The sequence below is a fragment of the Mandrillus leucophaeus genome, unplaced genomic scaffold, assembly GCF_000951045.1.
Source record: "Mandrillus leucophaeus isolate KB7577 unplaced genomic scaffold, Mleu.le_1.0 Scaffold1643, whole genome shotgun sequence".
In the NCBI taxonomy this organism is placed as follows: domain Eukaryota; kingdom Metazoa; phylum Chordata; class Mammalia; order Primates; family Cercopithecidae; genus Mandrillus; species Mandrillus leucophaeus.
In genome coordinates, this window is record NW_012101636.1 from 53,228 (window position 1) to 79,277 (window position 26,050).

At 37.0% G+C, this 26,050-nt stretch overlaps 1 protein-coding gene across 1 annotated transcript in view; it reads right to left on the reverse strand.

The window, feature by feature from the left end:
• Window positions 1-1,174: 1,174 nt before the first annotated feature.
• Window positions 1,175-26,050, reverse strand: part of LOC105536879 (proton myo-inositol cotransporter) — a 128,752-nt gene continuing 103,876 nt past the window's right edge. Inside the window, exons 4-6 of the mRNA XM_011976363.1 lie at window positions 11,319-11,440; window positions 11,041-11,193; window positions 1,175-6,383 (exon numbers count right to left, since the gene is read on the reverse strand). Coding sequence (XP_011831753.1) covers window positions 6,157-6,383; window positions 11,041-11,193; window positions 11,319-11,440 — 502 coding nt within the window. The 3' untranslated portion in view covers window positions 1,175-6,156. The remainder of the gene's footprint in view (window positions 6,384-11,040; window positions 11,194-11,318; window positions 11,441-26,050) is intronic.

Below are 26,050 nucleotides of genomic sequence, written 5' to 3' on the forward strand. Positions count from 1 at the left end.
GAGTAGCTGGGAGTACAGGTGCCCACCATCTCGCCCGGCTAGTTTTTTTGTATTTTTTTTTAGTAGAGATGGGGTTTCACCGTGTTAGCCAGGATGGTCTCGATCTCCTGACCTCGTGATTGGCCCGTCTCGGCCTCCCAAAGTGCTGGGATTACAGGCTTGAGCCACCGCGCCCGGCCCCATATGCACTCTTTTAAGTTATAATGCAAGGATTCCACAATTTCTTTCTGTTTTTAATCTATCTGCCTAGGTTTGAAAAACTGTTCCAAAGGAGGACACAGAGGGGAAGATTTTTGGTGTAGTCACTGCAAAGAAGAGTTTTGTATGACTTTCTAGTGTCATCTTGGGCAAATGACAAAAATGTTTTGAACAAGTTTTAGTTCCTGGAAAAGGATGACAATGTTTATTCCACAGAATTGGACAATTAAATGAGGATTTTTTCTGCCCTCTGTTACTGACATATTCTGCACTATTCAGGTGTCCATTATTCAGGTGAGTGGACAATTTATATATAATTTGTGGGATTTTCAAGGGTCATTTGACTTGGATTTTTGCCTTACCTGCTGACATTAAGAACCTTGGTTAGATGTAACTCAACTGTAAGCCTTTGAATGACAGTAGGTCTAGAGTCTTCAGAAGATCTCCTCGGGCTATTTCTAAGTCAGGCTCAGGAAGACACACAACTAACTATGGACATGTTGTCTAGCGACTGCCAATATCAAACAAGTGTATATTTGCTAATTATAGCTATCATTGAGGCAGAATGGCAAGGGAGAGCAACAGAGTCCCAAAAGGAAATGTCAGCTGGACTTCCAGCACGATTTTTCATTTTCACTTACAGAAAAACAACCAAAGATAAATTTTGACAACTCAACTTAATGGTTCATGTCAACATCTGGTTCTGACAATAACTAGAATTATTACTTCAGGGGTTCCTAAGCACTGCATTTCACAGTTTTACATTCAGTATTTAGAATAATTCTTTAGACCAATTTTTAGGTATTACATTTTTTTAAAGGTGATTGACCTTATCCATAATCAAAAGAAATGAAATATCATTAAAATGACTAGGACTGCATTAATATATAGAGGTAGATTGTCTTTCTAGATGCTTTAACTATCTAACCTAGATCCAAGGAAGATAACTAGAAAAAATAAATAAGTGCAAGGTAAATTAATGAGTAATGAATCATTTTAACTTTTATTTGATTATTTTCATTTACAGTTCTGACACTGACACTTTTTTTAAAAAAAGATTTTAATTTTATGTAAAGATTGAACTTCAATAAAATAACTTAAAAAACATTTACATGTATTATCACTAAATCTCCATAAAATATACAATACTCTTGATATAGCATAGGCTAGGATGACTTTGAAGGAAATGGTACACAGTCATAACTTTTAAGAGATATCCCATCTATCGCTTGTGAGAATAAATATTTATATTGAATTTGCCAAGACATCTGAAGTATTAAATACTATATAACATGCACTCAGAAATTAAAATATACAGTTTGAAATACATATATTTTAAAAGCATAAAACTGTGATTAATCTAGGTATACATTAGAACTTCTAAATAGAAATTTGAACATTTATTACAAATAAAAGATACTTTAACATCAAGTGATATATAGTCCAAAAGTTGCTAGGAAACAGTTTGGACATGTAGAATATAAATTTCTACTTTGGCTAGAGTTGTCTCTTCTTTTTTAACCTTTAAATGAGATGGAATAATGTTAGGTTTGCTAAAACTTTAAAACTTTACAAAATGTTGGTTACTCATTAGCTGCACGATCTACTTCTTTTTCTCATTTTTACTGACATGACAAAATCAAACACATGAACTTAACTGTCTAAAATAAAAATGTGAATATTACTGCTAAATGAAGGTATTTAAAATTCCATAGACCAAATTACTCAAGTACAACAGACTATATTTTTACATATAAAGTAAAGATTTAATAAATTATATTGTTTTAGCTCACGAGCAAATTATAGGGATAAAACTTCTGAACATCAACACCCTTATAAAACACCTCTTTGATGATTATTGGCACACAAAAATTTCCTTCTCTAAAGAGACAAGATACAAGAAAGAGTTGGTAGCAGTTAGCTATTTGGCATTTTTAAATGATTGCTATTTCTAGAAAAATAGTAGCAGTATTGCTCACCTAGAAGAGCTGAATGTACCAACAGTTTATAGACTGCTACAGCCTGAACCATTTCATCAAATTGGCTTAACATTATTGTACATGAGGCTAAGAAGACTGGTAAAAGTGACAGAAAACAGGATGTAAAAATTAATCCAGAGAACAACTCTGAACCTTCTTATTGGCAGCAGCTACATATGAGCTGTAAATTTTAACCACAATTTAATACATTTTGCTAAAAAGCACATATTATACATTCTCTGCTCCTGGTCTGATATAATCATCTATTTCTTTTACTTGTAGACACTGAAAAGGTCTTAATTTGGTAATTAAAAACTTGTCACAACAAATGAATAAAAGTCAGTTGTTAGGTACTTAGTATTAAGTTGACATTTTATAACTTGCAGTATGGTAAAAAAAATCTGATTATAACAAAATATCTCATTAATTTTGTTGTTTTTAATAATTGTGCTGATGAAATAAAACCAAAATAACATTCCAACTCTCTCTACTGTGTTACAGTATTTATGAACTACGTATTAGTGTCACTAAATTCTGAGATTTTCTTAGATAAACATATGGATAGTGTTTTCTAAAACATTCTCCCATTTCCACCAACTTCTGGATCTGTGACTTATTATATTTTCAATATTATTTTGCTGTTGAAAAGCAAAAGGGTAAGTTGCCAGCTTATATTTTTCCTGATCATTCTTCCCCTGTATTACAGATACTGAAATTACAGTAAAAATGTCATAAATTCCTTGCTTTTACTGATTTCCCCTTTTAGAGTGAATAACTTAATATTTAGACTATCATGTACTAAAATCAGGTTCAGTGCTAAAATTAAATTATGAAAAAACACTCGGTATTCTCATAGCATTTTCTATCAGGGAATTACTGCATATGGCTGGGAACAAAACTTAAAAAGTACACATTACCTTTTATTATTTACTATTTAAATCTTATATATATATTAAAAATAATTATGTTTTGGGAAATGATTGACTAAGGAGCAACAATCAAAATTATTAGGAATGTTTACATTGAAGAAAATTATTAACGGCAAACCCTTTTGACATATTCAGCCATACGTGTTTATATGCAGACGAAATGATATATCCTCTTAAGTCTAATGCAGATCAGCCATCCAGCTAAGCCTCAATAGGGATTCAGACCTTCTTCATTGCATTTTCCTAAAATATAATATACCGCTATCAAATCTGCAGCATGTTTTGAAGGAAATCTCTAATTTTGGTTGAAAGCATGATATGTAATCTGTGTCTGTTTTAATATGGTAGGTCAAATCACATCATATATAAATTGTCCTACAAAATATATATTTGATGATACTTCAAATGGAATGTTTCCAAGTTGATAGTGGTAGCCAAATATGCTGAGAACTTAAAAGGTGCCTAATATAAAAAAACCTGCAAAATTTAAACATTTAATTTTTAATATAATATAAATGTTCACCAAATCTAAAAATAATACCCTAATTGTATAAGGTTCCTTTTCAAGTAATTATTTGTTTCTAAAAAGTTATAAATCTTATACTGTGCCTCTCTGTCTTATACTTCAAAGATATGGAATATTATCTTTAACACTATATAAATAACAAATAGTCCTTTAAAGTAGGGGCTCAGGGGAGTAGGGGAGGAGAACTGTGGCTAATTTTCCCTGTTATTATGTGCATTTATGGTTATAAAGTTGAAAACATTGTTTTCTTAGGGAGAACAGGCCATGTTCTGCTTTAGGAAGTAACAAGAGTCCAGTTTCTCCTTTAATAAAGTTACTGTGCATCAGCCCAGCTGAGTTTGTAAGTATATAGTTAAGGCTATGTATACAATAAAGAGAATAATTGAGGCAATTATTTTGATAAGTCCAAAAACTAAATTTTTAGAGAGCACTTTATTGGTCTATTTTTTCTCCTTATTATATTTTGATTGTACCACATAGTAGCTCATTTTTCACTTCAATTTACCTGTGCAAAATATTAGGTAAGAAATTTCTTATGAGATAAGAAATATCAATAGAGTAATACTTTTCCCTATTAAATAATATCTGCTTTTCTGAGGAAAAAATCAATACTAATATTCCCTTGGAAATCAATTGTTAAAGCACCTAATTCAAGGAAAAAACCTCTCTAAAATATTAAATTTTTTTATTATATGAAATGACCAAAGGGAGAAAACTTTTTTGTTTTTGGTTAATGGATTTTTAGGGCACTAAAGTAACTGTTTAAATATTATACCTCTGGTGACTTAGAGAATGAACTTCCTCAGCTGTATTCTCAGCTTGATAACTGTGATAGGAAGAAGCCAGACGTTAAAAGAACAAAATACCTTGAAGACTGGCAGAAATACTTTGAATATGGAGATAGCCACCTTTTCTCTCCAAATACAGTACCTTATTAGATGTTTAGAGCCATTAAAAATGCATCAAACTGATGTATTCCTAACTGGCCACAGAAGATTCATTCATATTTTTCCTGGAACTAGCAACTAATTTTGTGAACAAGTAATTTTGTACATACTATATAGTTCTTAATAGAAAAGCAAAAATTAAGAGTTCAGTGATGAATTACCATAAAAACCAATGAACACTTTGGAAAGACATTGTAGAAATATAGTTAAGTCTGCGTTTCTTATAGACATGCTATATTAGAACAATTATCTGTTCCAATAGGAAATCTCAATTTTTAGACAAGAAGGAAAAAAAAACTAACCCAAGAATAAGAAAAACACAGAGAAAAATCTATGTATCTTTGTTTTTTTCTGGTAAATTCTCAGGGAAATGAGAAAAGTGTGCAAAATAAAAACGAGTTTATGCTCTTTAAGTAAAAAAAGACAAGTAGAATTATATAATAATATGTAACAGTTCCCTTAGGAAGAGTTAATAAAAAGTTAAGAAAAAAGTCCCTTTTTTTAATTAAACAAACACCAATAACAGCAGGATTATTTCTGCCACTGATTTCCTTCCTCATTTTTGTTTCAAAAATTATTGTTTGAATAAAAGAAAGGGGAAAAATGGTTTGCTTGCAGCTATGTATGTAACACAAATGAAGGCACAAAACAGTAGGACTCCAGGGCCAATAAGGAAGGTGTAGTGATTTGGGCATGAACAAAAACTGACCCTGATATACAGTTAAAGATCTGGCACTATTTTGCATTTATAATTGCATACCTAAGTGACTAACCAATTTGGAACCCATAAAAACCTTTAATCTGTTAACTTTCTGACCATAAAAGGTACTTCTCAAAACTTCCTAACTCATCTGCGCAAATGTATGCCTTATCACTGATGCAAAAAAAGAAGTATGAAAATAACTCCTGACAGATTATATTTGCATAATGTTCAAAAGATACTATGCAGAGTCAGTCTCTGAAGAACTCCCAATATCTGAATTGGAGAGAAACAAAAATATGGAATCCAAAGGAGACAGGGACAGCTGTGCCCTTGTAGGAGGCACTTTGGAATTTGCTGATGAAAGCTTAAATGGAATTTAGTTTGTTAACAGCTGATCAGAGATAAACCACTACTCTCTGTAGGAAAACTGAGGGCCAACAGGCCATCTTTTGACATAGAACACCCTTGGACCATCTCCCAGAATCCTTTATAAATATATTATACATATGTAATTTGGCTAGATGAGCACTGACTCTATTGCCACTAATAATTATAAATGGTCTTAGGAAAAAAGGATACCACTGAAGTCACTGGGTACAATATTCATTTTAGACTATTTCAGGAAGGCATTACACACATTTGCTTAAGAATTATTAGATTAAAATCTCTGTAAATATTTTTTAAAATATTGTTCCTTGTGGGGGGGGGAAAAAGTCATCATGGTTGTATCTTCCTCCTAATCAAGTATTCTAGAATATGAAGTCAATCAAAACTAGACTATGGAAAGAACTAGATTAGAAGCAGGGCAGTGAGGTCACCGATTACTGTTCTTCTCCCCCCAGTTTGTTTAAATAAATATATGAGCAGCTGAAAATTATTCCACATCAGAAGCATCATTGTCAGAAAGATGATAGTTACTTCCCTTTACCCGAATATATTCAATATATCTCCCTTCATCAGAATCTGAAGTGCCACATGTACATAGCCTGTTGTCAAAGAGTGATTCAATTTCCTCTAATTTTTTGCCTTTGGTCTCAGGAAGACAGCCGTAGATGAAAAGAAGTCCCACAGCAGCAAATCCAGCATAGAGGAAGAAAGCTCCTGCAACAGAAAATAATAGATACATGAATATGAATATATATGGAGAGGCTTAAGTTGGAAAGAGTACTTGATTTTGACTTTTTTTTTTCTGGTCAGTCATGCATAATCACAGTATGAAATGGACCAAAAAATTACTACAAGCCTGGTTTACTCCTGTTGTTCCAACTCTGTGAATATGATGCAATGTATCTTTCTAAACTCAAGTTCAGAAATTCAAGAATAATAGACCAGGCTCAGATGTAAGTTTAGCTTTGAAGCCTTTCCTCCCTTCCCTGACTAGAGGGAATTACTCTCTTCCATGTGCTATCACAGCATGTTGTTGGAGACCCCTAAAATAACCAAGAAATATTATAATTATGTATACACACGTATGCTTGCCTTGTCTATTACACTAGAGGCACTTTGAGGTCAGAAGAAGTTTCTTTCTTACTCATCTTGTAATTTCCAGAACCAAGTATAATGATGACATTGCAGAATGAATGCCTCAGTGGAATACATGGCAACTCCATCGTTCCAGTTTCTCATGTCCAAAGTCTGGGAGTCATCCTTAACTTCTACCTTACTCTCATGCCTAACATCCAATCTGTTAGGAGATCCCGTTGGTTCTACCTTCAAAATAGAACCCGAAGATGGCCACTTCTCACCACTGCCATAGATAAATGTGGTCTAAGGGCCATCTTCTCTCATCTGCACTATTGCAACCAGTTAGGAGACCTAACTGGTCTCCTTGTTCCTTCTCTTGGACCTCAACAGTCCATTTTTTTTTCATAGCACATGTCATCATCTGACATACTAGGATGTTTACTAGTTTGTTTTTTGTTTCCCTCCACTAGAATGTAAACTCCATGAAGTCAGAGAGTTTTGTTTTGCTGTAAGATTATGTATGTCAATGCAGCACAGCCAGAAACACATTAATATTGCTAGTTTTATTTTCTAAGGGTCATGATAGCAAGCCTAGATGGATGAGATATATGAGTGTATGACTTGTTTATATTCTCTACACATTTCCAAGATGGACTTTTAAAATAATTGAATCCGCAGCAGCCTAGCCAACATGGTGAAACCGGTCTCTACCAAACACACACACACACACACACACACACACACACACAAAATTGAATTGCCAATTTGAATATAAAAAACTCTACTTGTACTTTTGATGGTGGAAAACAACAAAGTAAAATGGAGCCCCTGTCTAATTTTAGGCTTTCAATCCAGACCATCATGTGTATAAGATGGGGGAAGTAAGATGAAAAATTAATGTGACAATTGGCTGGAGAAAGGATATCAGATTGGGAGTGGGAGTTTAAGTGTTGGCCACGTGACTTCTGGATAGTCATTTAACCTCTTCTCTGGGTCTCTGTTACCTCACTAAGTAAAATAAGGGGGTTTCTCAGCTCCTACTTAAGTGTTGGCAGTTTATGACTCTATACATTTTACAGCCAAAATCAGGAGCATGTATAGGAGATACAGTTAAGAGATGCTTGAGAGAGAGACCTGATCTGTGTAATGGGGAAAATAATTCCTGCTTTGCCCAACTGTAAAGAAGAGAAATAATGTATGTTACCATGTGCATTAGAATTCTGAATATCAGTTGCTCAAAAAAGTGATGGCCAGATTTTGTTAAATTCTACTAAATGACCAGGAAAGGAAGAGTTGCTATTAAGATACAGAATAAGAGATTAGTGTGACTAATTAATTGGGATGTCTTTACAAAAAGGGTGATACTGATAAGCTAACTCTTGGAGAATGGGGGAATTTTGACAAAAAAAATGAAAGGAGATGAAGTCCTGTGTTCTGAGTACAGATAAGCAAGACTGTGGAAGTAGGAAGAGAAATGGAATCTTTAGCAGGGAGGGACAAAGACTGGATGGTAATTATGATGAAGATAAGGAAAAAATAAGTACAGATGGTAAAACATTTTAGACTAAACTACGCTTCTAAACTACAAAATCTGTAACAGCAAACCCAGTTTGACTTTTAAATATAATGGTATAGTTTATCTTTATCATTATCTTTCACCATTTGGGAACAGTAGCATAATTAGAAGTAAAAAATCAAATCTGTCAGTGCTAAATTCCTATAGTTAAAAACATTAGTTGGGTTAGGAAGATTCCTGAAGTTGATTACAGATTCTTTCTTGTGACCTGGATTCCCAAAGCTGAATAATATCAAGGAATTGCTATTAAAATACAAGACCATTTTATAAAATCTGAGGAATCCAAAGCATGCAAATGCCAAAACTGCCTACTCAGTGTGGGTTCCAATGGTTAGACCTATGGCTAAGTCACGGAGGAGTGTGGGCAGACCTGGGAGGCTGTGACCTGTTCCATGTCATGGTCAAATCAGTCACATATCTCAGTTTCTCATTTATTCCTCCCTTGGAATGAAAATGGAAAGAAAAAATGTCTGTAATGAGTCCATCAGGACTATTGAACACTGTAGATATTCCTCACCTTTATTCTAAGGATTTAAATCTTATTACAGCCCTACATTAAGTTCTAGATTAAAACAACTATTTGACTGAATTACACAAATTGAGGACTCAAAGACCATGTTTGACTGAATTTCAGTAGTACCTCAAGAGAGAAGCTTTGACATAATGCCCCCCAAGGGATCTCTTTAGCCACATGTGCCGTATATAAAATGGCATATTGGTGATATAGCAATGATACTTTTTAGTAATAAACATTATTGAATGGGGGCACAAGGCAGACCTGTGTAAGCAATATGGTTGAGTAAGGAATCAAATTTTGAGATTTTATGAAACAATAAAAAAGGAGGCAACAAAGAAGATATAACTATTTCCAGAGGAACACATGATTAGGATGTATATTTATTAAATCAGGAATCTAAATGCATAACTTACATAAACCAGTAACATGTAGATTACAATGAGACACAAAGAGGGGGAAAAAGTAGCCTGAACGAACTATTTTTCTACTACTAGAGAGTAGTAGACCAAATGGACCAGTGCTCTGACGTGAGAGAAGCTTAATGCAAGGCAAAATGCTTTTAGTTGTTTATTTTTGAAAGAATTCTGCTTATGCCCTATTTAAATTTCATTACTGTTGCCTCACTTTTCTCATGGTTTTCTGGCAGAATAAATTCAAGAAAGAGGAGCTTTGCTGTCAAAAGTATAATCATGTAAACTTTTATTATTTGGTCTATGCCTTTCTATGAAAAATGCTTTCTCAGGATGCCAGCATATATTTAGGTCTTCATATATTTAAGTGTTCTCTAGAATCAGTAAACACGAGGAAATATTTATTGTGCTCATATTTATTATGTCATGAAGATGAGTTTATGAATTTATGGAAAATTTTTAATTGCCAAATGGGATCCAGCTGAATATACTAAATATATATCCAGTTTAAAATGCCAGTGCATTTCCTTTCCAAAAAAATAAATATTTCAAATGCCTTAAGTAGTGATTAGGAGAGAGAAAAGTTTTATGAAGATAATAAAAGCATTAGATAAATACTATGAACTAAAATCAAATACCAATTCAGCATGTTCAGAAGAGATGGGAATAGATTTTTATAATGTTTCATCATATTCATCATTCATCTACAAAATTAATCCATTTATTTATTCACTTGACAAATACTTTTTGGTGCTTACCAGGTGAACAGGATGCCTTGGGAGGAACTGGGAATGTGACAATGAACAAGGCACAGTCCTGGCCCTCCAGGGATTTATGGTCTAGTAGAGGGAGCTAGGGGCAGACAAACCTGTTCTTGCGAAGAGGAATGATAAGTGCCCAGAGCACGGAATAAAGTGAGATTGCAGGGAGATCAGAGAAGGTCTTCTGGGAGAATGGTCTAAGCAGCAGGCATTCCATCTCTACCACAGAGACTTATGAGATTAGAATGAAACCTCACACTTCATCATGAATAATCCTACTGCAACCTATAAAGTCATGTGAACAATGCAGAAATCTTTTTTCTAAAAAGCAAAGTCTTTTCACTTTAGTACAAATGGATTCGAAGTAGCTCCCCGAAGTATTTTCCTGACTCAACCACTAAGCACTATTGTTTTTCATTTTGAATTATGGCCTCCATACATTTGCATTTGAAAACGTCTGTCACATTTACACTTTTGCAAGTGGTAAGTGCTGGTCTCAGAGGACAATGAAATGCACATGCACTGGCCTGAGCAGCACAGGTGATACAGTGGAAGGCATGGCCACAGCACAGAATACTGTTAAGCATTTGGGGAAGCTACTTTCAGCCCTATGCAGATTCTGCTCTTGGACTTGACGCTATGCCTGTCACAGGATATCTCATTGGTCCTAGACTCCCTGCCTATATCTTTTTACCATTTTCTGTTTTTTAGGTTTCTGTGAAACTAAAAGCTATGGTGTAAAGACTTCCACCTGGGGAGAGAGCTGGGTTGGGAGAGGGGTTGGGTGACAGCCCTAAGCACTGCAGGACAAGAAGCAATGCTGTTTAGGATAGGAGAATCCCTCTTTTCTTTTCCAGACACATTTCCAATGCCTTTGGAGGACAAGAAAACCACATGGAGATACTTATAACAGCAACATATAACCACATAGTCTCAATCACAAATGATACTCACAAATGATATTATAGTATATCTAAAAATAGAGTAATAAAATAAAAACAAAACTATGTTGGAAAAAATATTATCTTACCATAGTATGTAAGATATTCTGCTGTGTGTAAAAATGTTAGTGAAACCAGAACATTGAAAATCCAGTTTATTCCAGATGAACATGCATTTCCTGTACTTCTTGCCCAAAGGGGATATATTTCAGAATTCACAGTCCAAGGCATTGGTCCCATTCCTGAGAAATAAAACATTAAACATTTTAGTAAAATAGCATGTAAGAAATTTGAAAAATTACAGTTTATGTACTCCAAAAAGAGGCAATTCAATTAATGCAACAGTAATAACAAAGTCTTTGTTTACCAGGTGCAAAGAAAACAAGATATAAAATAAGGCCCAGAAGTGCAGTCCAGGAATATGGAGTAGGGCAGAAATTGTAAGCCCAAAATATGTCTTCTGTTTTGAACTTGGTTTCATTTTCACACCTGAAAAATAATGCAATGTAAGTATTAATGTTTTAGACTACAGTTGCAGAATTCAATATGATCATATATATATATTTGGAAATTCCTTAATGTCTTAAGAAAAATAGTCCAAAATGTTTTTCTTAAAAAATAAGAACTAAATATACAGTATTAGATATGCAAGCTCACACAGGAATTTTAGAGCTAAGTATAATTCTAGAGCAAAACAAAGACACTGTTTTATAACCATTTCACATAAATTAGACATGATTTCCAATTAGTCCCTGGAAGCTGCAGTAATACTTCAGTACCACTGAGAGTCAGTATGTGGCAGTGAAAAGACCATGGAATTTGCAATCAGGACAAGATTCAAGTTTCAGAGCCAAATACTTTTCATCTAATAAAATGGGGATAATACTTTGTAGACTATTTTATGGATTAGAAGGGTAACCTGTAAAGGGTGATGGGGTGGATGAGGGAAGCAAATGATTCTATCTGATTCCAAATAGCCCTCTCCCTTCCTGCTGTGTGTTCTTACTTCTCTACCAGTCACTCCCTGATGACCTTGCCTTCTTAATCCATAGTAAAGCAAAGTGTCCTACAGTTTAGATCGATTCTGAAGTTGAACTTCCAATTCTTTACCTTAATTGCACCTGAAGATATTACCAGACTCAAAAACATTCCTATCCGCTATTGTCAATTTAGAGTATTGTCCTGTCTCCTTCAACCTCTATCTTTGAACCTTATCATCCAAGCCTTATTGTTACAGTATTTATGAACTCATCATAACATTCCACCTGTCTTGAGGATTTGGGTGCCTGCTCAGTCTACCTCCTCTCATCCCCTGCCACATTCATTTATTTTTAATTCATTGGTCTCATTTTAAAAAATTATTTTAAGTTCCAGGATACATGCGCAGGATGTGCAGGTTTGTTACATAGGTAAATGTGTGCGGCAGTGGTTTGCTGCACCCATCAACCCATCACCTAGGTATTAAGCCCCATATGCATTATCTATTTATCCTGATGCTCTCCCTCCTCCCAGCCCCCACAGGCCCTAGTGTGCATTGTTCCCTTCTCTGTGTCAATGTGTTCTCATTGTTCAGCTCCCACTTATAAGTGAAAACATGTGGTGTGTGGTTTTCTGTGCTCCGTATAATGCACTGGTATTATGCTCCGTATAATTCCTTATTTAATCTCCAGAACTATAGAAAGAGCACTTTATAGTTTCCTTGATTTGGAACTATTTTACTTCAGACTTAGAGCCTTCCTTGTTTATCTCCTCATTTCTGATAATCTGTGCTACACCCAGAACTGCCTTTGGATTATCTTTTCAGTATTCATTTACCTCACTACTCAGCTTACACCATGCCAATACAGGCATAACTTGGAGATATTCTGAGGTCAGTTCCAGACCACTGCAATAAAGTGGGTCACACAAATTTTTTGGTTTCCCACTGCATATAAAAGCTATGTTCCCATGAAAGTGTAGTCTATGAAGTGTTCAATAACATTGTCTAAAAATGTACAAATCTTAATTTTAAAATATTTTATTGCTAAAAAATGCTAACGATCATCTGCACCTTTCATGAGTCATCTTTGTGGTGGAGGGTCTTGCCTCAATGTTGAGGGCTGCTGACTGATTAGGGCAGAAGTTGCTGAAGGCTGGGGTGGCTGTGGCAATTTCTCAAAATAAGACAAGGAAGTTTGTCAAATTGACTGATTTTTCCCTTCACTAAATATTTCTCTGTAGCATGCATTGATGTTTGATAGCATTTTACCCAGATAACTTCTTTCAAAATTGCAGTCAATCCTCTCAAACTGTGCTACTGCTTCGTCAACTAAGTTCATGTGATACTCTAAATCCTTTGATATCATTTCAACAATGTTCATAGCACTTTCACCAGGAGTAGATTCCATCTCAGAAACTACTTTCTTTGTTCCTCCTTTATCCATTCAAGTTTTATTATGAGATTGCAGCAATTCAGTCACATCTTCAGGCTCCACTTCTACAATCGTTCTCTTGCTGTTTTTCACTATATCTGAAGTTACTTTCTCCACTAAAGTCTTCAGCCCTTTAAAGTCATCCATGAAGGTTGGAATCAACTTCTTGCAAACTTCCAAACTCTTCATTTGGTATTTTGACCTCCTCCCATGAATCACAAATGTTTGTAATGGCATCCAGAATAGTGAATCCTTTCCAGAACATTTTCACTTTACTTGGCCCAGATCCATCTGAGAAATCACTATCTATAGCAGGTATGGCCTATGAAATGCATTTTTTAAATAATAAGACTTGAAAGTTGAAGTGACTCCTTGATGCATGGGCTGCAGAATGGATGCTGTGTTAACAGGTATGAAAACAACATTCATCTTGTACATCTCCATCAGAGCCCTTGAGTGACCAGTGTCCTTGTCAATCAGCAGTAATATTTTGAAAGGAATCTTTTTTTTTTTTCTCCTGAGCAGTAGGTCTCCATAGTGGCTTAAAATATTCACCAAACTATGCTGTAAATATAAGTGCTGTCGTCCAGGCTTTGTTGTTTCATTTATAGAGCACAGGCTGAATAGATTTATCCCTTCTTAAGGGCTCTAGGATTTTTGGAGCAGCAAATGAGCATTGGCTTCAACTTAAAAGTCACCAGCTGCATTATCTCCTAACAAGAGACCCAGCATGTCCTTTGAAGCTAGGCATTGGCTTCTCCTCTCTAGCTATGAGAGTGCTGGATGGTGTCTTCTTCCAACAGAAGGCGGTTTCATCTACATTGAAAAATCTGTTGTTTGGTATAGCCACCTGATATGGCTTGGCTGTGTCTCCACCCAAATCTCATGTTGAATTGTAGTTTCCATAATCTCCATGTTGTGGGAGAAACCCAGTGGGAGGTAATTGAATCGGGGGTGGTTACCCTCATGCTGTTCTCATGACAGTGAGTGAGTTCTCATGAGATATGATGGTTTTATAAAGGGCTTTTCCCCTTTTTACTTGGCACTTCTCCTTCCTGCCACCATGTGAAGAGGACATGTTTGCTCCCCCTTCCTCCATGATTGTAAGTTTTCTCAGGCTTCCCCAGCCCTGCAGAACTGTGAGTCAATTAAACCTCTTTCCTTTATAAACCACCCAGTCTTAGGCAGTTATATACAGCAGCGTGAGACCAGACTAATACACTACCTTTATTAGATATCTTAGGTAGATGTTGTGGATAACTTGAGGCAGCTTCTCCATCAACACTTGCTGCCTCACTTCAAACAAGGTGTGAAGTGAAGACAGACAGCTTTTTTCCTTAACCCTCATGAACCAACCTCTGCTAGCCTCAAACTTTTCTTCTGCAGCTTCCTCCCCTCTCTCAGCCTTCATAAAATTAAATGGAATTAGAGACTTATTCTGGATTAGACTTGTGCTTAAGGGAATGTTGTAGCTGGTTTGATCATCTATCCAGACCACTCAAACTTTCTTCATATCAGCAAAAAGCCTGTTTCACTTTCTTATCATTTGTGTGTTCACTGGAGTAGCATTTTTAATATCCTTTAAGAATTTTCTTTTGTAGTCACAATTTGGCTATTTGGTGCAAGAGGCCTAGCTTTCAGCCTGTGTCAGCTTTCAATATGCCTTCCTCATTAATCTCAATTATTTCTAGCTTTTGATTTAAAGTGAGAGTCGTGCTACTATTCCTATCACTTGAACATTTAGAGGCCATCGTAGAGTTATTAATTGTAGTTTCTTAGGGAATAGAGAGGCTCCAGGAGAGGGAGACAAAAAAGGAAATGGCTGGTTGGTGGAGTGGTCAGAACACACACAACATTTACAATTAACTTTGACGTCTTATACGGGTGCAGTTTGTGATGCCCGACAACGATTACAATAGTAACATTAAAGATCACTGATCATCATAACAGATATAATAATGAAAAAGCCTGAAATAATGTGACATAAAGGCACTAAATGAGCACATACTGTTGGAAATATGGTGCCAATAGACTGGCTTGATGCAGGGCTGCCAGAAACCTTTAGTTAGTAAAACAAAATGCAATGTCTGTGAAGTGCAATGATGGCAAACACAATAAAATGAAGTATATACTGTCTTCACTGGCCTCTAGAATCCATTCTTCCTCTATTTTTGTCTGCCATTTTTCACCATTTGCATTCCCAACCCGGTGTGGCATTATTAACTTTCAACAACCACTTCTCAGAAACTGAGCAGTGTTACGAAACCATGCTGTTGGGCTCTATTAAAAGTTAATGCTATTTATCTCAGTTGGTTCCCTAATGATGCTTATTTTATCCTTTAGAGTCTTCTCTACTGAATTATCTGCTTATCTAACAGCAGACATTCCATAAACTTTTGTCAACTATTGCCTCAATTAATTAAAATATTTCTTACCATCTTGTAGTCCTGAAATCTTTCCTTCTGTTTCCTATGTAGATGAACTTACCTCCTTTTTTGGGAAGATTTATCAATTTCAGTTGAGAAAAATAAAATAAAACCAGGAATTTGGAGATGCTTTGTAGGACTTGATACATTTGAATCTGAAGAACAGATCTTTTAACAATTGGAATTCTTTTAAAAGAATTGAGGGTCATTACTTTGAATATCAATTTTTCTCTATCAGCTTCTACTTTTCTATATTTTTCTCTCAATATTTGAGAAAAGAAAAAGTTTTTTAAAAAACATTGTAGGTAGGCTTCCTTTCTCCCTCCAGTGGTACATGTCTTTCACCCTTTCTGAGGACTGCCCCTCTTATCAGTGGTCTTGCATCTCATTCTCCTGCCTCTTCTGGGGTCACATTCCATCAATATCTCTTCTTTTCCTGCCCTATTTAGTTTCGTCCTGCTTGAGCCTTCCCTTCTGTCTACAATACACAAGGTCTCTCCTACTCAAATGTTCAACTCCTCTCATATTACTACAACTAGCTCTCCTGAAATACCAGAAGTTTATACTCATGAGCTCTACCTGACTACACACTCCTTCTTTACAGCCCAACTCTCCCACCCTCCCAGATGCTGGCTAAGTCTTACATGGTTTTTTTTCCTGGATATGTTCACACAAAAGTCATCAGTTCTCCTAAAATACAAATTCAGGTTTCTTGTCTTAATCTTGATGCTCTTTGATTACTCTGTGGTGCTTAATATTGCTGACAACTCTCCCTCCTTCTCTTCCCTCTTTGCTTTTATATCTGTATTTCCATTTTAGCTCTCTGACCTATATGTATTCATTGCTTTTTACATTGCCTCTTCCTCTTCTCAACCTCTAAATATAGGTGTCCTCTAAGGTTCTATTTTGAGACCTATACCCTCTCATAATCATCCCATCTAATTTTAGGACTTTATAATTTCCATGTGGATGCTCCTCAATAGTTTATTCTGGCCTTGAACTTTCCTCCAAGTTACACTGAGAATTTAGGTACCTAAGTACCTAAAATAGCAGAGTTGCTATGAACATCTAGATCCTGCCATGCCTCAAATGCAGTATGACTACAACGAAATAACCTCTCCAGAGGCAGCATGGGGCTGCTCTGAGCTCAAATCGTGACTCTGCCACTTACTAGCTATATTCATTCAGAAGCTTATATAATGAGCACTTTGTATGTGTCAGACATTAGAGATAACAGTCATGAACAAAATACCAACCAGTGCATTTGTGGAACCTTGAGCTTAGTGGGTACTGGCATGGTCCTTTTCCTGATCTGTGAAATCGGGGAAAGGATTGTATCATGGGCTGTTGGGAACATTAAATATTCCCATCTGGATAAGCATAGAGCATCTGCACACTCAATGCTTAGCATAGTTCCTGGCGTGTGGTATATGCATAGCGTAAGTATTACTTTACTAGTGCCCCTCATGACATTTCTATTTTAGTTAACACCACCTTTCCCTAAATTGGAATGGTTTAAAAATTTTGCAGTTATCTTCATTTTCCTCTTATGCACTTCTCTTAGGTCCTTTATAGTTTTAAGTCCAAGTAAAGACGAGTGGCCAAGACTAGGAGCTTTGGCATTGACATCCTAGGTTCAGATCTAGGCTGGGACACCCAGGTAAAGCTAGGATATATGTGGCCTCTGGGTGCTTAATATCTCAAAGCTGTGTCATCATCTGTGAAATAAATATTTTCCTGGCACCTACCTCAAAGGGATATTTTGATGCTTATGTTAGAGAATGTACACAAAGAATTTCACATGGTATAGACAAGAACCATCTTTCCTAGACATAATTTCTTGAATCTGACTTTTCCATTTGCATTACCACCACCCTAATTTAGACTCCAAGTGTGTGTCCCATCACTTGCCTCTGCCTCTGAGGGAGAGACACTCTAGAGTAACCCTGATGATTCCTGTTTTCTGCTTTTCATGCCTTGTGTAATTCCTTTTTCTGGAGTGTGGGAGTGACCTTGGATTTGCTTCTGACCAACAGAATATGGCAAAGGTGACAGGACATATGTGATTAAGTAAGTAAGATTCCAATGCTGTTGAGCTGAATTCTCTCATTCCCTTGCTGGTTTTGGAGAAGCAAGCCGCCATGTTGTAGGATGCCTATGCTCGGAGATTTGTGGAAGGAACTGAGGGCAGCCTCTGTCCAACAGCAAGCAAGAAACTGAAGTCCTCAGCACAAAACCACAAATTACTGAATTCTGCTAACAAAAGTGAATCCTTCTCCAGCTGAGCCTTAGATGAAACTATAGCTCCAGTCTGTGCGTTGACTGTAGGCTTGTGAGACCCTAAGCAAAGGACACACCTAAGCAATGCCTGCATTCCGGACACACGGGAAGTGCTATATTATTCATGTGTGTTGCAGTAGTAAATGAATACAGTTTCCTGATTTTCCTGCTCCTAACATTCCTTTCTTCAAACTCATACCCCACCAAGTTAAGCACCCTGACCACCTCACTGTTCAAAAACCTCCATCCTCCTTATTCCAGCAGTCTACAAAATGGCCTGCAGAATGTGGCTGCAGCCTACCTTATCTTGTACTCCTATACACAATCCTTTTATCCAACTAAACTAAATTACTTATTTTCTGAACCTACATTCTAGACCCAGTATCTCCTACTCATGACATTTCCTGTAACTGAAGGCAAACTCTTACTCCTGATATCTACTGTCAGTATTTACCATCAATTTCTACCTCATCACTCAAGGCCTGTATGGATGCTACCCATTCACCTGTCTGAAATAGTCTCTCCTTCCTCACAACTCCTTTTCATTTTCCTCATTTATGTCATTATCATATAGTGCTCTGTATGGTCATATATTAATATACTCCTTCTTCTACTGTACTGAAATTTCATCCCAGGGAGTACAGCATGGCACAGGGGTTAAGAGCACAGGGTCTAATGTCAAACTGCGTGAGTCTGTATCTGAGTTCTATCCCTTACCAGCTTTGTAACTTTGGCTAAGTTACTTAACCTCTCTGTGTGTCAATTTTCTTGTAAAATAAGAGTCCATATAGGTTGTTACAAAGATTAAACAAGGTGATAACTGCTTGGCACATAGAAAGCAATTTATAAGTGCTTGCCAAAAGAATAGTCAACTTTCTATTTTTTTAAAAAAAAATCTCAACCTATTTGTCCATCATAATACCCTATGTAGAGATAAATGTTCCTTGAATGATGAAGCTTTTACATTTGCATTTGTTTAATTGTGAGTAGAAAACAGCATCAGATGTCCCTTGACCAATAATCCCCAACAATGAAATAGTCTTTTGAGTCATGAAGATCTTAAGAAAATAAGAAAGGAAAGAAAAAAGAGAAGAAAGAAAAAAGAAAGGCAGGCAGGTAGGCAGGCTCCTGTAAGGAGGAATACTTACAAATAATGAAATAACTAAAATTCACTGAACAATCTTCTATTTACTCTTCTCATTATTATCACAGTTCCTTGGGTGAGCTCCTGCTGTGGCAATGGTTAGTAGGATATTTTAGAGTGGACTCTGTGCTTGCCCTGATGAAGCTTTTTACCATCTGGCTATGCACGTTTACATGCACAAAAAAGGCCGAGTAGCTCCTCGTCATCCTCATGTTGATTTTGGGAAGGCACTGCAGGCATTGACTTGGCAGAGTTACACACTCAGCAATACATTGATAGCTAATGACTGAGAATGTGACATCACACCTGACCTTCAAAATACAAACACTAGAAATACCAACTAAAAAATAAAAATGCAGATTTCAAACATTATTGCAAAATATCCTCATGCTTTCCTGGCAACTGCTGGTTGAAGAACATAATGCTCCCGAGAAGGAACAAAAATACTTTGACATCAGTGTGTGGGTTGGGATTAGAAAAAGTCATGCTCTCGGATGTGGCACCTTTTCACCACATCCTAGAGCAAAACCTGAAAATGATTGCAATAATGGGAAGCTGCTCAGAGGGCACTGCAGTGGACAAAGCAGCAGAATTGCATTGCAATCAGGTGAACTATGTCTCATTTTGGCAGAGCGAGAGAACTAATCTTTACCAGCAGAATGACTAGGCTAAAACCTGATATATAGACCAAATAAATCATCAGTTCCCTGTTCCAATCACGGAACACACAGAACTCCCTCTAGTAATACCATGTAGAAATTAATGGCTCCCTTTGAAGGTGGAACAATGCTCCCCTGCCCACTCAACACCCACCAAACCCAGTTCATACATAGATCTATTTCTGCCTTTTAAGATGTTACCTTTCCATCATTTATTGATAGAGTTTTAAACCTAAGAAATAACCAAAGGAACTTAAGCAGTGCAAATATACAACTGTTCTTGCCACAGTTAGCCATAAGTAGTATATTCCTTGCTTCTTACACAGCACATGCTGTCTGTATGGCCCCTTTATTCTCTACGATGAAATAATTTGACTGCTCCAGGCTTATATATGGGAGTAGAGGAAGAGAAATATGACCTGTGTGTGAAAACCAAAACTTCCAGCTTCATATATTCAGTCCTAATCACTGATAAATGTATGAAACTTAGTTCCCTTCCCAAAGAGTTTATAAAAGATCCAGCATTGTGGAAAAGGGGAGAGCTTACTACAATTTGTGTGACACATCTACCACTGTTCTACTGGGCTTACTGCACAAGCTTGCTGATTCATTACTGAGGAATGTCAGTGAAGCACGATTTTATTTCCAGTTCCTGACGCAGGACTGTGATTTTTCTGGACGAGGTCCCTAAGCTATCACCTCAAAACATAGATATCCCTCTAAAATTAACCCTAATAGCTCTTTATTGATAGAAAGTTAACCCTAATAATTATCGATAGAAATTTATGATATAATTACACAATTACAATTTGAGGGTAGTGGTGAAAACGTACCTAGGAAAGCACAGAGTATCTCTCTAGGATAGGACACCTTCACTCTTAGGAGAACTAAAGAAGCAAAATCCTAATTCCCAATCAGAGAATCAGGATGATGTAAATTTACTCTAAGCAATCTAAGTTATAAGAAAATTCTACTTCTGGGCATTCCGTTGAAGCAACCACAAAAAGTTACTGTTACAAACTTGGCCCATTACTTCTCAGATACTTTTAATTGTTGTTCAGTAGGCATATTTCCTATTTAATAATCTAAAATGAAATAAATTTATGTCAAGGGTGGCCACATAGCATTTAAACTCTAATAACATCTCTGTGATTTTGAATAATTTTAGAAAAGTATGGTTCCCTAGCTTGCAGTGTGTAGACCATGTTGAAAATCTTGCCCTTGAATGATTTCCCATTGTCTAGCCTTTTTTTTTTTTTTTTTTTTTTTTGTAATTTTTTGTACTCTGGGTTCAGAGGATTGTTGTTTAAAGACAAGAAGAAAAAGCTATTCTTTTGTTAATTACCATTATTTTCTAATAAAAAAAATCTTTATTGAGACAATTAAATCATAGACATGGGTAAATTTCAAAAGCATTAGAAATTTGGAGCAAAAAGCCACTTTTGTCCTGAATAAAATGTTATTTATCTATAAATCATTGCATCTAAACTCCTTATCAGTATATTGGCTACCTTATATACCGCAATTATAGAAAATAGATGGATGGAATATGGACAGATGCAAATGAAAACAATGATAACATTTAAAGGTGATGAGACTATAGTGATAGTTGTAGTCTCTAATTTTGGTAACAATATAAATTGGTATAATCTCCTTTTGGAAAGAAATTTGGCAGTTTGGACATTGGAATATTCATCCCCTCTGTCCCAGTGTGGTATCTAAAGTGTATCCTTAGGAAATCACCTAAATGGGAAATTATTTGCTTAAAGATGTACTTTTCTCTGTCCTTTCATTTATCACAAAAGTAACATAAATAGGTAATTAGAAACCATAAAAGTCTCCCAAAGTAGAAGGGTAGTTAATGCAACTAAAGTACAACAACTCAATAAAAAAGCAGCCATTAAAATAATCATTTTAAAGTAAATTGGGCCAAAACCACAAAGGTTGGTCTGGAGAGAAGACTGGTGAAAATGAAGTCTTAGGTAATGTAGGTTACTTTCATTTTGGCACCAAACTAGCCAACAAGCAATGCAATAGGTGTATGCAAAATCCAGGACATGATGATGTTGATGTGGATGTGGCCTACTTCTGCCTGTCCAGTTCCTCCTATGTTCCTGAAGTTCTGTGGTGATTGTGAAGTTAACAGGCTACTGGCTCAGAGGAGCCCTGAACTCTGCCTTGGGGAGGGTCCACATTGGCATCTGAGTGGTCTAAGAAAATGTTTCAACTCTGTTAATTCATAAGAAAATACTTTGAAATTCTTTCTCTTACTCCATCATCACACCCAAAGCAAGGCTGGCCATGGTCTACTTCATAAAGTCTACCTGGAAATAAACAAAATGTCGCAAAGTTGGGGGGCAGATATCAAACTACAAATACTGCCTGGATAATAAGTTACATGGATAAGAGTGACTAGAAATATAAAAACTTAGAGGAGGAGAAGGTAATTTAATGAATGATTGTTTTCACAGTTGAACTTATACAGGTTGTGTATCCCTTATTCAAAATACTTGACACCAGAAGTGTTTCAGATTTCAGATTTTGGAATATTTTCATTATGCTTACTGGTTGAGCACCCCTAATCTGAAATCCAAAATGCTCCAGTGAGCATTTCCTTTGAGCATCATGTCAGCACTCAAAAAGTTTGGAACTTTGGAGCATTTTGGATTTTAGATTTTTGGATCACGAATACTCAAACTGTAGTTGTGACAGTATTTATATGAGAAGATGGGAGAAAGTTTAGTGACTCATAGACAGCTAATCTGGGGACTCTCTTTCCATACTGTTGTTCCCCTCTACAACCTTTCCCATAATACAGTCAGGCACTACAGTCATTAGCCCTTCTCCTGCTTCAACTGGCACTGAAAGGAATTACGCATCTTTTCCATTGTGCGGTTCCTTCATATTGACTAAAGGCCTCAAAATGCTGGTTTCCGTATTTCTACTACACAATCACTACACTGCTTCCCCGCTTAGGAGCTGTGGGTCCGCCTCTGCTGACAGCTGAGGGGTCCCCCTCACTACCAAGCACAAGTGGCAGTGCTCCCCCGCAAAACCTGACTGCCTGGCCATAACTATGTGTGGCATAAAGGCCTGCCCAGTGCCCTAGGAAGCGGTTTGGCAAGGGGTGGGTGCTTTATACCGGGGAATGATGTGGTATACGGTTTATATTCTCTATCTGAGAAGTCAGAATATGAAATATTCAAAGAGGATAGACTGACACAGAAGTGGAATGACAGAGAAGCCTGTAGGCAGAGGCCATACTGCAATAGAAGCCATGAGGTAAAGAAGGGTCATGGAGTTGACAGTGATGGAGAAAAGTATAGAAGAGAAGCCAAACACAGACTGCTGTTCATATATATTAATTCATTTAAATCTGATGACAATTCAAAGCAATAGCATCATTATTCCCATTTTGCATATGTCCTTTTTTTTAAATATAGTGACTTCCCCAAGATTACACAGTGACAGCAGTGTTTCAAATCCAGTATTCTCTGTCTCTTTCTCCTTTAACATAATCATCCTACCAGTTCAGATATATATATGGAAACCTCTCTTGAGGTGCCTTACTTTTTATGGAGTTTGAATGGAAAAAGAGTTGAAATGAAAACTACTTGAAATCTCCCCTAAGTTAGCATTCTTTTTAATAACAGTCTGCTGAGCAGTATTCTAGATTTCCATGAGGTAGGGATGGGTGGAGTTGAGACAATTTTCTTTTCTTTTTTTTTTTAACTTTCCTATGCACCTTTATTGTAAAACTTTCATTAACTGAGGAAATCAAGCATGTCTCTTTTCTGCTCAACATGAAAAGTTATAAGAAAGTGATGACTAGGTTTTAAGATAGTACTAATCCTGATTTTGAATTAATAAAACCCCACAGGTTTTTCTACATTGGCCATTCAACTCCATTCCTATGGGTTTTTTCTTTTTCAATTTTTTATAGACATGGCATAAAAATTAAGATGGCTTTCCCCCATATAGTTGCTGTGGGAGGTAATATATTAATACTTATTCCAACTGTCCTGTATTATACTGCTCATATCTTCTGGAATTATTTTTGGAATCATATTCAGAATCCGCTTCCTTGTCACTCAAGAAAAAACAAACTTAGTTTTTCCTATAGTACTTATGGGTCACTTTCCTTTCTTCCCGCTTCCTTTTATTTCTTGCCATAATGAGCCAATCATATGAGGGACTTTGAGTGAAAAGGAGAGACCGGACTAAACGGAGTAAAGGCAGGGAAAGCCATGACTGAAATAATAGCAAAAAAACTCAGGATAAGTTCATTTGTATGTTTTGACTCTAGAGTTATGAGAAATAAAATGAGTTTATTTAGATGAAAGTCATCAAAATTATAGAAATCTACAGCACAGAAGTGATACAGAAGGGAACTGCTGGGAAGGGAAGAGTGTGGTCCCTTTAAATGATATGGAAGGGAAGTGCTAGGTAGAGGAGGGCATGGTTCCTGACTAGGGCTCCACCCTGGAGCCTGTGCCCATGGACCTAGGTGAGGACAGGCATTTTTGTTTTCCTGCACAAATGTTGCACCTCCCAAGACCACCCTGGCCTGCCACGCCCCCATCCTGTGCCTATAAAAACCCCCGAGACCCTAGCAGGCAGACACACAGGTCGCTGGGCGTCGAGAGAAGCACATCAATGGAGGAACACACAGGTGACTGGCAGTCGAGAGGAACGCACCGACAGGCACTGGCAGCCTACCCAGTGGCAGAATGACATGGAGTTTGGCAGGGGCAGTTGAAGGAGAGCCCAGGCTGCTGAGTAAATAAAACCTGCTCAATAAAACTTTGCATTCATTCTCCAAGCCCACGTGTGATCTGATTCTTCTGGTACACCAAGGCAAGATCCCCAGGATACAGAAAGCCCTCTGTCCTTGCAATAATGCAGAGATCTAATTGAGCTGACTAACATGAGCCGCCTATGGACGGCTAAACTTAAAAAGCACCCTGTAACACATGCCCACTGGGGCTTCAGCTGTAAACATTCACCCCTAGACACTGCCATGGGGTTGGAGTCCCACAGCCTGCCCATCTGTATGCTCCCCTACAGGTTTGAGCAGCAGACACTGAAGAAGCGAGCCACACCCCCATCACATACCCTGCGAGGGGGACAAGGGAACATTTCCCATTTCGGAAGGACATTTGAGAAGACTGCATCCAATGTACTCATTTTATAGAGAGTACAAATCAAGTCCAGTGAGGTTGAATGTTTGCCAAAGTCTCAGAGAAAAACTGTAAGCAAAACCAGTCTTCAGTAGCACCCTGCCCATGGGCCGCCCAGCTGAGGGGCTAGTAGCCACTGAGATCCAACTTATGCCAGCCCTTGGGGGCCAGCTGCAGGGATGACTCTTCCTGGGGGAAGGTGTCTCATATTCTAGTTGTCACAAAGGCATATATCGCAGGGACAAAGTTATTTCTTTAGAACAGACTCATGTGAGGGCCACTCATAACCTGGTTCCAAAGAAATAACTTTATCCCAGTGATAAGTTATATTATTAATTTTATTTATTTTGTGTTATTTTGGTTTAAAAATGGCTTATCATTAAATAGTTATTATTAAAGTATTATTGCATTAAATTATTAAATCAGTGGCAACCAGTAAAATAGACTCTATTGAACTCGTTGTCTTTTCTTCATTTCTTCACTCATTTATTTGACACATGAGTATATACATTGCCCCAGGTGTTGGACATCCCTTGAGATACCAAAACAAGTGGCTATCAACTTAAATACCAACGATTGAAAAACGCAAGTCTGCAACACAAAACCATTTAGCAACATCTATAGGGGTATAGGAGGAGTTTAAGTTGGCAGGGCTTTCAGGAAAACTCTGTTTATATCACTTTGGGGGTTACTTTTTAGGTTAAGAGTTTAATAATGAGGAAGGGAAATGTTTGAAAAACCACTAATTGCAGGAAAAAGAACTAACTAGGGAGTCAGAACCAGGATGTAGGTAATACATGCCTTTGTGACAACTAGAATATGAGACACTTCCCCCCAGGAAGAGTCATCCCTACTGCTGGCCCCTAAGGGCTGGCATAAGTTGGATCTCAGTGCCTACTAACCCCTCAGCTGGGTGGCCCGTGGGTGGGGTGCTACTGAAGACTGGTTTTGCTTACAGTTTTTCTCTGAGACTTTGGCAAGCCATTCATCCTCACTGGG